This window comes from Elgaria multicarinata, chromosome 12 (genome assembly GCF_023053635.1).
Source record: "Elgaria multicarinata webbii isolate HBS135686 ecotype San Diego chromosome 12, rElgMul1.1.pri, whole genome shotgun sequence".
NCBI lineage: Eukaryota > Metazoa > Chordata > Lepidosauria > Squamata > Anguidae > Elgaria > Elgaria multicarinata.
The window spans coordinates 12,574,227-12,588,718 of NC_086182.1; the positions used below are offsets into that span (position 1 = coordinate 12,574,227).

At 45.1% G+C, this 14,492-nt stretch overlaps 1 protein-coding gene across 3 annotated transcripts; it reads left to right on the forward strand.

Annotated features, from left to right (window-relative positions):
• Positions 1-477: 477 nt before the first annotated feature.
• On the forward strand, positions 478-12,071 carry NEFM (neurofilament medium chain). Of its 3 annotated transcripts, none has more exons than XM_063139412.1 (4): positions 478-1,592; positions 7,051-7,175; positions 9,993-10,831; positions 10,865-12,071. In XM_063139412.1, the coding sequence occupies exons 1-4, from the start codon at positions 516-518 to the stop codon at positions 11,695-11,697; spliced, it is 2,874 nt and encodes a 957-aa protein (XP_062995482.1). In that variant the 5' UTR covers positions 478-515; the 3' UTR covers positions 11,698-12,071. The 3 variants fall into 3 exon arrangements, with proteins under 3 accessions (XP_062995482.1, XP_062995483.1, XP_062995481.1); XM_063139413.1 differs by having other exon boundaries at positions 10,883-12,071; XM_063139411.1 differs by having other exon boundaries at positions 9,993-12,071.
• The last annotated feature ends 2,421 nt before the right edge of the window (positions 12,072-14,492 follow it).

Genomic DNA, 14,492 nt, shown 5'->3' on the forward strand with positions numbered 1-14,492 from the left:
AGGAGCTACCCAGGGTGCTGAACCTACTTTAGGGATTGGGTCCAGCACCTTGGATAGCTCCTTCGGGGTTCTGGCTGGCTCCTAGTGAAACAAAGAGTGGATCCTCGTTCCCATTGACATGGGGGTCACCAGCCTCCACTGTGGCAGCCGTCACCCTGTGCACTCTCACCTAAGCCCATTCAGCAGGACTTCCTTTGGACGAAAAGTGCATTAGGGTCTCACTGTTAAGTCAACGTTAGACTTCTGTCTGGAGAGAGGGAGGCGGATGGAGAGGGTTTATGAATGGGAGGGTCAGGCTGCGTCTTTCTCGGGGAGAAAGAGAGGGAGGGCGTGGCTTCCCCTGGAGGGAGGGGCCTCCAGCCGGCGGCCCCGCCTCCCCAGGCCGCCTCATCCCGGCGGCCCCGCCCCCTCCCTTGCCCAACGTGCGGCTCCGATATATAAGGCGCTGCCTTCTGCAGAGTCTCCGCTGCCGGGACATCCGCGCAAAGCGCCCACCCCTCCCCAAGTCTTCCAAGATGAGCTACACGCTGGAGCCTCTGAGCAACCCGTCGTACCGGCGGGTGGCCGAGAGCCGGACCACGTTCAGCCGGGCCAGCATGTCGCCGTCCAGCGGCTTCCGCTCCCAGTCGTGGTCGCGGAGCTCGCCCAGCACGGCGTCGTCGTCGTACAAGCGCAACGTGGGCGCGGCGCGGCCTTCGTACGGCTCGACGGCGCTGAGCTCCTCCGAGAGCCTGGAGCTGAGCCAGTCCTCGCTCTTCAACGGCGGCGGCGGCGGCGGCTCGGGCGGCGAGCTGAAGCTGAGCCGCTCCAACGAGAAGGAGCAGCTGCAGGGCCTCAACGACCGCTTCGCGGGCTACATCGAGAAGGTGCACTCGCTGGAGCAGCAGAACAAGGAGCTGGAGCACGAGATCGCGGCGCTGCGCCAGCGCCAGGCCGGCCGCTCGCAGCTGGGCGACGCCTTCGAGCAGGAGCTGCGCGAGCTGCGCTGCGCCCTCGAGCAGGTCAACCACGAGAAGGCGGCGCTGCAGCTCGACTCGGAGCACCTGGAGGAGGACATCCACCGCCTCAAGGAGCGCTTCGAGGACGAGGCGCGCCTCCGCGACGACACCGAGGCCGTCACCCGCGCCCTGCGCAAGGACATCGAGGAGGCCTCCATGGTCAAGGTCGAGCTGGACAAGAAGGTGCAGTCGCTGCAGGACGAGGTGGCCTTCCTCCGCGGCAACCACGAGGAGGAGGTGGCCGAGATGCTGGCCCAGATCCAGGCCTCGCACGTCACCGTCGAGCGCAAGGACTACCTGAAGACCGACCTCTCGGCCGCCCTCAAGGAGATCCGCTCGCAGCTCGAGTGCCACTCCGACCAGAACATGGTCCAGGCCGAGGAGTGGTTCAAGTGCCGCTACGCCACGCTCACCGAGGCCGCCGAGCAGAACAAGGAGGCCATCCGCTCGGCCAAGGAGGAGATCTCCGAGTACCGGCGGCAGCTGCAGGCCAAGAGCATCGAACTCGAGTCCGTCCGTGGCACCAAGGAGTCCTTGGAGCGGCAGATCACCGACATCGAGGAGCGCCACAACCACGACCTCTCCAACTACCAGGTAGGGCGGCGCCGGGTGGAGAGAGGGGTTGAGTGGGGGTGGGGTTGGACTAGATGACCCCAGGGGTCCCATCCGAGAACATCAAAAGCTGCCTTAGGGCTCATCTACACCAAGCAGGATATTCCACTATGAAAGTGGTATGAAAGCGGTATATAAAAGGCAGGAGCCACACTACTGCTTTATAGTGATATTGAAGTGCACTGCAGGATCTACACTACTGCTTTATAGTGGTAATGAAGTACACTGACAACTGGTGGGGCCCATGACACAACTACACCAAGCAGGATATGACACTATGAAAGTGGTATGAAAGCAGTATATGGTATGTGTCATGGGGCCCACCAGTTGTCAGTGCACTTCAATACCACTATAAAGCAGTAGTGTGACTCCTGCATTTTATATACCGCTTTCATACCACTTTCATAGTGGAATATCTGCGTGGTGTAGATGAGCCCTGTGTGAGTCAGGCTGGGGGTCCAACTAGCTCAGGGCTGTCAAAACCAACAGGCAGCGGCTCTCGGGGTTTTAGGCAGAGTTCTTTCCTAGCCTTACCTGGAGATGCTGGGGATCGAACCTGGGACCCTCTGCATGCAAAGTGGGGGCTCTACCACTGAGCTGCGTCCCCACCCCTACAAAATCCTATAATGCTATGGGGCGTGGCTGGGGGAGTGGTAGCAGGAGGATCCCCCCCTTAGCATCCCCCCTCCACATGAGGTGTGTTAGAGGATTCTATCAACTTTTATGCAAAAGGCAACTGGGTGGGGGGTTATGAAAATCAGGGGTGGGGCAAGCCTTCTCCCCTTCCCCAATAGCTTTCCCCCATGTCTGCCCATTACTGAATCCCTGTGGTTACTTGAAGGAACGGCATTTTTCCGCATACAAATTATAACTGAGTTATATAAACTGGACCCGCAGTACTAAGTGTTCTAACTGGAAACACATCACCGTTGGAATCAGTAAGACTTCACTCTGGGTGTGGGGGGACGACGACACACATTTAATGTGAAATATACTGGTATTTCTTTTTTCAGAAACCTATTATGTGGAACAAAGTTCACACAGAGAGAGACCCTCCCCAGAAATGCACTTTTTCTTTTTTCCTGGTGTTGCCACTGACATTGAGAAGGGGATGAGTGGGCACACTCCCACCTTTGAAACTCTGCGGATTTGGGAGAAAACCTCCCACCTGGCTTCATGCAAGATGTGGTTTTCCTAATGCAAGGGAAAAGGGTGAATGGTTTTTCTTTTCCGTCTGCAAACTGAAGTTAAGGAGAAGGGGAAATGCTTTTGTTGTTTCTAAACTGCACTTCAGTTCAGAGCAAATCCTGCTTGCTTGCAATTGCAGGGGAGCATTTGGAACAGGGCAAATGATGCTTCGAAATGTATGCCAGGAAGAAGAAAAAAGTGTTTTATTTCCTTCTTTTTTTAAAAAAAAAAAAGATCCAAAGGTGGAAAGCAAATAATACTTTCTTTTACAGCTAACCAAGATTTAGAAAATGGTTTGGATATATAGGCTTTAAGTTGCACAGAACTTTTTCACCTGGCTGGCCATGAAACTCATGGAACAAATTGGGGGAAATGGGAGGATTGAAATTCAGTGTGTGAGTGGGTAGTTTTCCAACAAAATGTAGCTCTGAGAAGAGAGAGGGAGTGGCGAGGGAGCCATTCCTTTTGCCCCTAGGCTGATATCTCCCCTACTTCCCTAAGGGGTAGGACAGGACAGGGGTGGGACAGGGAGTCTACCTCCCTGCCCACATACATAATGCAGATTTTTTTCCCCACACCCACCCACTTCTCAATTCAAGAGCAGGGATCCCACTTGGTGTCGTGGATGCCGGAGCCACACAGTTCCAAACAGATCTTTTGCAAACAGAGAGCTTTGGCTATTGGGCAGTATAAAAATGTAATAAATAAAAAAAATAAAAAGGGTTTGCTGGGAATGTGGGACTTATGGGTCAAATGAACTGGTTCAGCTTCAGAGGAGGATCCAGGAACTATTTCCATCAAAGTATCATGAACTTGAGCTGGCAAGGGCAAAGCTGGCTCTGGAAAGGTGATGAACTTAGCTTAGTTCTCATGGTGTTTATTGGAGTTCCCCAGTTAATAATCAGCCTTTCTGGTGCAGTATGTTGCTGAACGCTTCCCTCTAGCAGTGCCAGAAGACAACTGATGCAGTGCAGAACCAGCAGTACTGTGAAGCAGACAAGGAAAAGGATTGCAGATAGTGTGTCCCACAGTTGTTAGTACCAATAAATACTGAATCTGTTGTCTCCGAACAGTGCAAAAAAAGTCCCCTTCCCCACAACCCTGAATCTGAATCATGCAATCATAATCTGAGTTACAAAAGCCAAGCATTAGAGTAGTCCTACTTAATCCAATGGTGTTGTTCTAAAGATCCTGGGGGGAATTACAATCCTCAAGTGTCATCAGGTTGCAATAATAATAATAATAATCACAATAAAAAGAGCAAGAAATTAAATAAAAATGGGATGAAAAAGATCAAGATCTAAAGCATTATGCAAAATAAAATCATCCACAGAGAATTTGTGCAATAGAAAACTAACATTTCTGGAGCAATGTTATTTATTATTCTAATTGTTATTATTCAAAGCATGGTGAATATGTGAGAATTAGAATGTATCTTAATAGGTTGAGTCATCAGAAATGTAGAGAAAGATCATTGAGCAGCTTGGCAATCACTTCTTCCCTTTTTGGAAAAAAATGTTAATATTGAATGGCTACATTTGCAGTAAAATGCAACTGCCGTCCTGCACCAGTGTCTGATGAACTTCTGCAGTGCATCCAATGTGAGAGGCACATGCCCAGGATGCTTCTCTTTTTGGGAAGGGCAGCACTGCAATTCTGAAATATATGATTGTAATAAACCCCATCTGGGTCAAAACCACAATCTCAAAAGGAGCCTCTGCAAATGTGGATGCAGTGGAAATGGGAGCTTCCCATTGAATTAACTTTTGGGGAGGCAAATAAGTAGGAGACACATAAAAAGAGCCAGTCAACAGAATCCAAGCTGGGTGAAATTTCAGTCTGCCAAGTGCACCCCAAAGTTCTGCAATGCAGAACTTCTCTGCCACCAGGGAAGTCGTAAAATCACCCTGCCGGTGCAAAAAAAGGACAGCCCTCGTATATGTCTCACTGGCAAATGAACTTGCGCAGTGCAGGATGACATTGGACTGTACATAGGAAAAGAGATTTGAGTCCCCTAAAATAAATATTAGGTAGGAGGGGAAATCAATCAATAAGCCAACAACACAAAATACATAGGCTTATGTCATTAAAAATCTAACTACTGATATTGTAGAAACTTGTACAATGCTATTTCTGTTGCTGATGTAAAATTGGGCATCATAGAATTCATAACGCAAACAAAACCCAGACATGATTCAGAATTTATGTTTGCCTTGCCTCAACCAGCCTCTCATGCCCCAGGTTCTGGTCAATTAACTTTTCAATTGCTTTTGCAAAGTATGGAATTTGGTTATGTAAGGAAAATGTCAAAATTGCATACTGCATTGCAAACTTGAAACTAAAATCAAATCCAATGGGACTTCTCAAGAGTAACCCATTGGATTGTGAATATACCATCAAAGCAAAACAAGATGACATTTGTTTGTGGAGGTTTACCCATGTATTCCCCAAATGTTTATCCTTAATTGGGAAGCATACAGAAAATATCCCTTTGAATCTAGAACACGTTTTATATGGGACTAACCTGCTTTGAACTTCATCTGATTTGATTGTAATTGCTTGGATCGAGTCCACCTTTGCATAAACAACCTCACACTACTTCAAATCAAAGCCAGTGGGATTAGAAGTCAGCTATTAGTCTACCATTTTAGTTTTAACAAATACTGGAAACATTTTCCATCAGTTTTCCTAGGTATATTGTTGTTAAACTAGAGTACAATGAATCCTGTAGAGAAAGGTAGGCATTTTGCCATTGACTGTAGTGACCCTATTTAACTAATAAGATATTGGCTATGAGATTTTAAATCAAATATTCAAGTTAAAATTGCTTGGAAATAAATACTGTCTTTTGCTGTTGGCCACCAATATACAATCTTGCCTCAAACTTCTATTACTTATATTGTTCACTTTAAGAAAGATTTGGACTTCAATCCTACTGAGCTCAAAAGCAGCCCAGAATAGAACTTTAGTAAATCAGCAATTTCTAAAGAAAGGCATGATCTGTAAACCAATTTAGCTAAAGAAATTGGATTTCAGCAATCAACTTTGCCAGGATTAGAACTTATCTTTAGTATCATTCCTCAATCAGTGTGATTTATTTAAGTTAAATATGTCCAACCCAAAGCTCCTTGTATTTTTCAGCTCTATTATTTAGTGACTTGGTCTGTTAGGCTGCAATGTTCCTACCACTAACTTCAGAATGAACTTCCAGAATACCCCTCCCCCCCCAAAAGTAGGAGAATTTTGAAGCATGGGGGGGTATCTATATTGTTGAAACCACACCTTTAAAATGAAATAAATAAATAAACATTCATTCTTAAATACAGACCAATTTAACCCATAGCTTAGTTTACATAATACAGAAATGTAAGTTGATGGAATCCTATAACTATAACTGGTTTACATGTAACTACATTGCTGTAATCAAATTGTGACGTTTAGCTATTAAGCTTAATCATAGGGAAGTTCTTAAACCTGGATGACGATGGCCAATTGAGACATTGCTTCTTCCAATTTTAGGCAGAGATATCAGAAATAAAACTAGGCTAACATTTTAGCTTCATGTGTTTAATCCAGTGGGTTGGAAAAGTGGGTCGAGAACAAAAATTCACAGAGCATTGGTTGCATTTTATTTTGGCTCCTTTACTTCAGCCTTTCCTGAACTCATGCCCTCCAGGTGTTTTGGCCTGCAACTTCCATTTGCCCCAGTCAGCATGCTCATTAGTCAGGAGTGATGGGAGTTGTAGTACAAAACTGCATTGCATCCAAGAGCATCCAAGTTGGGAAAAGCAGCTTTAGTTTGTAAGAATGGCTGCTATGGTTTCCTTTTCTTTTTCTTTTTTTCCTTTTAAGAAGTTTCCTTCAACTTTTCAAGAATCACTTAAGGTCCTTCTCAATATTCCATGCAAGAGTGGCAACTTACTGAGTTTCCTTTCAGCCCCCTGCTCTTTGGGGCTGTGCTTTCTGGAGCCTCACAAGCCATGGATGTTTTTTTACTGCTGCCAGAAAAGAGATCTTTAGGTCATTGGAGTCCACCTAGGACTGGCTGGTCAAGGTGGAGAGATGCATACTAAAGCAACCCAAGTCACTCATTTAGTGGTTGATGAGTACAATTCTACCCATTTTTCCATCACTCCCCATCCAAACTACATCTGTTCCATGTTCCTCCTACACAGTGCTTCAATCATCATTGGACCCGTATTGTCGTTTTGCTTGTAACTTTCTTAAAGAACCGTCTGTGTCTTGATTGCAGGACACGATGCAGCAGCTGGAAAATGAGCTGAGAGGTACAAAATGGGAAATGGCGCGTCATTTGAGGGAATACCAGGATCTCCTCAATGTCAAGATGGCTCTCGATATTGAAATTGCCGCATACAGGTACAGTAAACATAACACCAGTGTGGCAGATCTGGGAATTGCACTGCAGATGCTTCTGGTTCCAGCAAAAGAAAACAAAAACAAAGGGGCAAATAAACCAAAAAACTAAAAAGAATCAGCTGATCTTTGAGCCCCACTAGTTGTCTTGGCCATTACTAAGGAGCGTTGCCAGATTCTTAGCACCATTTGAAACCTGGAGGAGCAATAGTAGTTCTGTTATCAGTCACTTTGCTTTCTGCCATAGAATTTAGCAGAAACATCAGTCTGACCACATCCTAAGGATATATAGGCAGTTTCCTTCACTTACATGAAGGAAGAGATTTACAGGCACACTTTGATCTTTGTCTCACCTTGAAAATATTATTCATTTCACTTATTGAGAGCCCTCCCTCCCATCTCCATCTGCTTGAGATTGTGCTTCTTCAGTCTGAATCATTTGAGGTTTACAGTCTGCACCAAGGCTGGGAACTGGGAACCCTCCAGATCTTCTTGAACTCTAATCCCCATCAGCCTCAGTCAACATGGTCAGTGGTCAGAGATGATGGGAATTGCAGTCCAGCAATATGTGGACGGTGATAGGTTCCCCAGTCCTGGTCTACACTGCAGCCCTAGGCACACTTATTAAGGATTAAGTTATATTTGAATGAGTGAAAAATTATTCTGAGTCATGGTTAGGATTGTTCTGTAGGACCAAGACATAATTATTGCACTTTTTTCCTCTAGCAAGGAACCCATAGCAACATCCACAATCCTCCCCCTTTCCATTTTAATACTCAGAACAACAACCCTGTGGGCTGAAAGTCTGTGACTGGCCCAATGGGCTTCCATGGCCAGGACTAGAACCCAGATCTCATGATGCCCAGTCCAACATTTAACCACTACACCACACAGGCTCGCAACTGAAAGCCCAACAGAAATCATTGGGATATACTTCCAATTAAACATAGCTTTTAATCTGAAAATCAAACTACATTTGATGCTCAATAGTGTACATCTGTCCCTGGACACATTCTTTTCCCCACTCTTTTCCCTTTCTTCTTGACAAAATGCAGTTGCAGAGGCTTCAACCTGCAGTGAAAGACCTTCTCCAACCATTTTTCCACTTTAAAAAAAATAATCAAGCAAGCATTCAACCATCAAAGCAAGGAAAAATAAATTCAGCTGGACATGTAATGCTTCCTCTATTCATTTTAATGTTTAATTTCAGAGCAGGGACATAGTGATCATGTTGGCATTGCTTTTGCAATGTGTTTTTAAACTCATGATACCTGGAAATAAAATGATAAAACATGCATCATTTTGAGGATTGGATGAGTAGATGAGGATTGATTGCTGTTATGATCAATGAAGGGACAGAGCCAGTGCTGTATATTTATGGTCGTGGCCATTGCAATTGCTGTCCCAGCCTGGTCTGCAGTCAAATATGCATAGTGTTATAGCCATATCACTAGCAAATGGCTTATGATGGTCTGTGTTCCTGGACTTAAATGGTGCTCAGAAAAGAAAAGAAAACTTTTGTGCAAATTACATTTTCATTAGAGTCCTTGGATTTCTACTTGTCTGCTTTAATCAAGAAGAAGTTAATTTGGTATTTCCATTGCTGCTTTTGAACACTAGCAGGAATTTCATCACATCTCTCTGTTTTAGGATCCAGGATCAATGTTTTTAGGTGCCCATTGATCATAGGACAGATGGCCACTACCTATGGACAATATTCATGTATCCTTGTTTTACTGCATATCGCAGTTCAACTAGACTTTAAGCCAGACTTCCTAAACTTGGCATTCTTCAAATGTGTTTGACTCCAACCCCATAGCTGGCTGGGGAATGCTGGGAATTGTAGTCAAACACATTTGGAGGGCACCAGGTTGGAAAAGGCTACTCTAAGCACTCTTTCACTAAAATCAATAGGATATGAGAGTTAAACTTATGCTTAGCAATGCAATCCCATCCATGTTTACTCAGTGGTAAATCATATTGAGCTCAATGGGTCTTATTTCCAGGTATGTGGGTATAGGATCGCAGCCTAAATCTCTCCCATTGAAATTAGTTAAAAGAGTTTTCAGCTGGCAGCATCATGGCTCTTGCATGTAATTCCTTTTAAAGTAATGCAGCCACTCTGTACACAGTGGTTCTTTAAACCAATGCGAGGATTATGATTCTGAAGGCATACAGTAATTCCAGTATTATGGTCCTCATTGGCTTTGTAGGCTGGTTGTTGCTCACTTTAATTCTTGACCTGTTGCTCACAATAATTCTTGACCCGTTGATCCTAAACCTGTGAAGCATGGCAGTTTGGGTCCTTTGCTTGCTAGGCATGCAAATTGGCCTGAGAGGAGGGTGAAGATTGGTGTGGTAGCTGATGATGTCACAAAGGCACGATGGCTCCCTAAAGCAGTTCGAAGAGGAAAAATACATTCTCTCCCAGGTGAAAGGTGGCAGCTTCCCCTATACCCAGTTACAGTGCATGTCTAGTTAGATGTAAATCCCATTGAGTTCAATGAAGTTTACTCCGAGGTAAGCAGGATATAGGACTGCAGCCTTAATTACCTTTCTACCCCTCTTGGTTTTCCAGTGGCCCCTCCAATATCAGCAAAGTTGTTGGGGAAGAGAAGATGGGCTGAGAGACTTGCAGAATGTGGGATATCATTATAGAATATAATAAGTTGAAAGAGTGTATTTTTTTCTATATTCTAGTTACTCAAAATAGCTTTTTAAGGTGATTGCAGCTATTTACAGAGGCACCTAGTTGTTTTGACATTCAATTTGAGTTACTAGACATTAATATTAATTCCCCTCTCCCTTGTATTTCCCTAGGAAACTTCTTGAGGGTGAAGAAACAAGATTCAGTGCCTTCTCTGGAAGCATTACTGGGCCCACATTTACACATAGGCAACCCTCAGTAACAATATCAACTAGCAAAATACAGAAATCAAAAGTTGAACCACCAAAGCTAAAGGTCCAACACAAATTCGTAGAAGAAATCATTGAAGAGACAAAAGTTGAGGATGAGAAATCTGAATTGGATGAAGCCCTCGCAGCTATGGCTAAAGAATTGGCTGCTGGGACCGTGCCTGAAGAAGAGATGGAGGAAGAGGAAGAAGGAGCTGTAGAAGAGGAAATTGTGGCAGAAGCAAAGGCCAAAGTTGAAGCAGCTGCACCAGAAGCTGAAGGAGAAGGAGAAGAAGAGGAGGAGGAGGAGGGTGAGGAAGAAGATGGTGCAAAATCTGATGAGGCAGAAGAAGGTGGATCTGAAAAAGAAGAAGAAAAGAGTGAAAAGGAAGAAGGTGAGGAAGAAGCAGAAGAGGAGGCAGGTGAGGGAGAAGCTGAGGAAGCTGAAGCTGAGAGCAAGGAAGAAGAGGAGGCTGAAGAAGCTGAAGGAGAGGTGGAGGAAACCATTGCACCAGTGAAGGTAGAAAAGGCAAAAACATCTCCACCAAAATCCCCACCTAAATCTCCTGTAACAGATGAAGCAGAGGCAAAAGAAGAGAGTAAGGAAGATGAAAGTGGAGAACAGAAGGAGGAAGAGAAGGAGGATGAAGGAGAAGAAGCTGAGGAAGAGGAGAAAGCAGGCTCACCAGCAAAGGCAGGTTCTCCTGAGAAAGCAGCATCACCAGAAAAAGCAGGCTCTCCAGAGAAAGGGTCTCCTGAGAAAGCTGGGACCCCTGAGAAAGGGTCTCCTGAAAAACCTGGAACTCCTGAGAAACCTAGGACCCCAGAGAAAGCAACCTCTCCAGAAAAAGCTGGGACTCCAGAGAAAGAATCTCCAGAGAAACCATCCTCTCCAGTAAAAGCAGGGACTCCAGAGAAAGAATCTCCAGAGAAACCATCCTCTCCAGTAAAAGCAGGGACTCCAGAGAAAGAATCTCCAGAGAAACCATCCTCTCCAGTAAAAGCAGGGACTCCAGAGAAACCAGCATCTCCGGAAAAAGCAGGGACTCCAGAGAAAGCGGCTTCTCCGGAAAAAGCAGGGACTCCAGAGAAAGCAGCTTCTCTGGAAAAAGCAGGGACTCCAGAGAAAGCAGCTTCTCCGGAAAAAGCAGGGACTCCAGTGAAAGAAGTAGAAGAGATCATCTCAATCACCAAGGCAGCAAAGGTTGGTACAGAGAAAGAACTGAAAGTAGAGAAGAAAGAGGAAAGTGAGAAAGCATCCAAGGACTCCACCAAAGAAGACATAGCAGTGAATGGAGAAGTGGATGACAAGGGGGAGGAAGAAGAAGACTCGAAGGCCAAACAAATAGAAGAAGAAGACAAAGGTGTTGTCACCAACGGCCTGGACCTGAGTCCCTCTGAGGAGAAGAAGGGGAAGAGTGAAGAAAAAGTTGTGGTGACCAAAAAAGTAGAGAAAATCACTAGCGAAGGGGATGATGGGACCACCACATATATCACGAAGTCTGTGACTGTCACACAGAAGATGGAAGAGCACGAGGAAACCGTTGCAGAGAAATTGGTGTCCACCAAGAAGGTAGAGAAGGTCACTTCTTCACATGCCGTAGTGAAAGAAGTTAAGGAGAGTGACTAAGATGAGCATTTTTGGTCCTTCTAAAGAGCTTGGGTCGGTGCAAAAGGTTAAGCCATATGACAGCTGCAAAATGCATGTAAGTGACGGCTTCTAAGCAGAACGGGTTCTCTCGTGGAGTCTCCAGAAACACTCTATTTTAGTTCTGATTTCTTTTGTGCAATACCCAGGGGTGTGTGGGGGGGGAATGCATGCCAGCCCAATGCACTCCCTCTGCAGAACTTGGGGAATTAAAAATAAAATAAAATGCATGAGCTGTTATTCTTACAGAGGAAGTTGCTGAATTTCCTAAGCTGCTGATGGGACGCTTCTGAGGAACGTCTTAAGATGTATTATGCAAAGAATCAACTGAGCCAAATACAAACAAATAATAATAATAATAATAATAAAAGAATGAATGAATGAATGAAAAATAATAATAATACTAATAATACCCAGAACTCTCCTAGCCTTAAGCTACTTAACAATTATGTTTACCTCACTGGTGCAATTAGGATGGACTTTTGTTCATGGGAGAACCTACCTTGACATGCACAGTATGCAACCTTTTGTTGTTTGATGTAAAGCAGTCACAGCAGTCCATGCTCAATAAAGGTCATATTGAAAATGTACCTGGCTTTGGTTGGATTTTTCTTAAAGCTCCAAGGTTTTATAAATCATTCGGTCTTTGCAGGAGACTAGCAAAGTGCTAGTGGGAAGGTGTATGGAGTAGCTGTGCTGGTTGCAATTCTATCTTCATATGCCCATGTTATTTATTTATTTATCCCTTTGATTTCATACCTGTTTAGCACAACAGTCTTTGCCTCTTTCGTTATACTTGATTTGCTAGACATGCAAGTAGGTCTGAGAGGAGGGTGGAGATTGGTGGAGTGCAGGTGTGATGGCAATCAGAAGGCAGGGTGTTTAATCCCTTCCCCCACCCCATCCTCCTCAGCCAAAACAATAAAGGAAAAAAATTCTTCTGTGCACAACTTCTTCCATTGTGCAACTGTTCCTGTACTGCTACTACGGACCAGCAAGGAACTCCCAGTGCATGAGCATCATATGTGAAATTACATGTGCGCAAAGCCTTCTCCTTGCAGGATGGCTCCACCCTTGGTGAATCCGTCATCTGCCCCAGTGGCCACCAACCACCACTGGTGGAGTGGTTGCCGTGGACATAAAGACACATAGGGCTCCCTAAAACAGTGCTAAAAGTGGGGAGGAGAATTTGGGGGGCTTGCTCTCAGGTGAAAGACTGCAACTACTACAGCTCTCTTGCTCACAGTTCAGGAGCAGAAGCGGTTCAGAAGGCAAAGATGGGCAGACAAACTCACCGAAGGCTGGCCTTGATTCACAAAATGTGCATACAACTTTCCCTGCCCTGCATTTTAACAGAAACAATCGTGATTGAGTTTCTACATGTCTTCACTTTCTATTAATAACATAGCCTTATAAAATATCTGAATTTCTTTGAATGAAGACACATCCTACAAACCTGCACCATGACCCTCTAGTAGAAAAGAGCCATTGGCTAAACCAGGGGTGGGCAAGTTGTGGCCCACCACATGAACAGACAATCTGTAACTCCATCCTTTGGCTAAGCTGACTAAGGCTGATGGGGAATTGTAGGGCAAAACAGCTGGAGCACCAGAACCTGTCCACCCCTTGGCTAAACCAAGGGCATATTGGATTCATGAAGATAGGAAAAACTGTTGGTCCCTTTACAAACATATCTACTGTAGTCCCTTTGCAAACTGTTCTCAACTGGTCTCCATTTGTGGCAATTCCCACCACCACCCAGAATAAAATAAAAGCTTCTGTGGCTTTTTGATGACTCACACAGGCATGTAGAGTAACTTGATCTCTCTATCTTTGTGTACTGTACACTTAATGACCGTCAACTACGTGTGTGAAATTGCTCCATTATAGAGGATTGTGTTTCAGGTAACTGGGATAATTGACCTGTGATGGCCCATGCAGCCCAGTCCATAGTCTCCAATTGATATGTACGCACTTGTGAGTCCCACCCTGCATGTGCAATTCAGGTGGAAGAAGTGGGACCTGCACCAAAATGTTGCCAGGTGGAATGTTCCTGTTCACTGCTCCAGACATACAACCAAGCCCTCCTCTACGATATTCCATTGCTCCTCCCACCCAGTTTTCTGTCTCTGTTCCCAACGGTCAGCATTCTGTAGCCTCTGAGCCCACTTCTTCATCGGAATGTTTTGAGATGTTCTCTCACCCTCAGGTGGCTCAGTGGCACCCCATGAGTCATTCCCTGCACATTCATGTACATATTTGCAAAATGGGCACTCAGTATTCATATTTTACAGAGGAAGGACTCTGGGGTTCAGAGATGGGACAAATAGCAGAAGGCCAGCCATGGCAAAAAAAAAAGTTTTTAAATTGTTATTGTTAAGCTATTAGGAATCAGAAACTCCTGCTGACTCTGAATAGATCCTGACATACCTTATGGTCCATGGTCCATGACTGACACATATATTTATGTGGAGGTTAGATGCATCAGAGTCAAGGGGCTGTTATCCACCTGAAAGAAAGACATACAGATCCCTTAGATCAGGGATGGGGAATGTGTAGCCTTCCACACATTGTTGGATGTCCATCATCCCTCACCATTGGCTATGCTGGCTACAGCTGGTGGAAGCTGCAGTCTACCACATGTCCTGAGCCCCACATCTCCCACCCCTGCCATAGATGTTTCATGTTCACGTTTATTTCACAGTGGCCCCCAAAGCCATGGTGGACATCAAAAGAAATGGGTTGACTTTACACTGCTTTAGGGCAAGTTGCAGAAA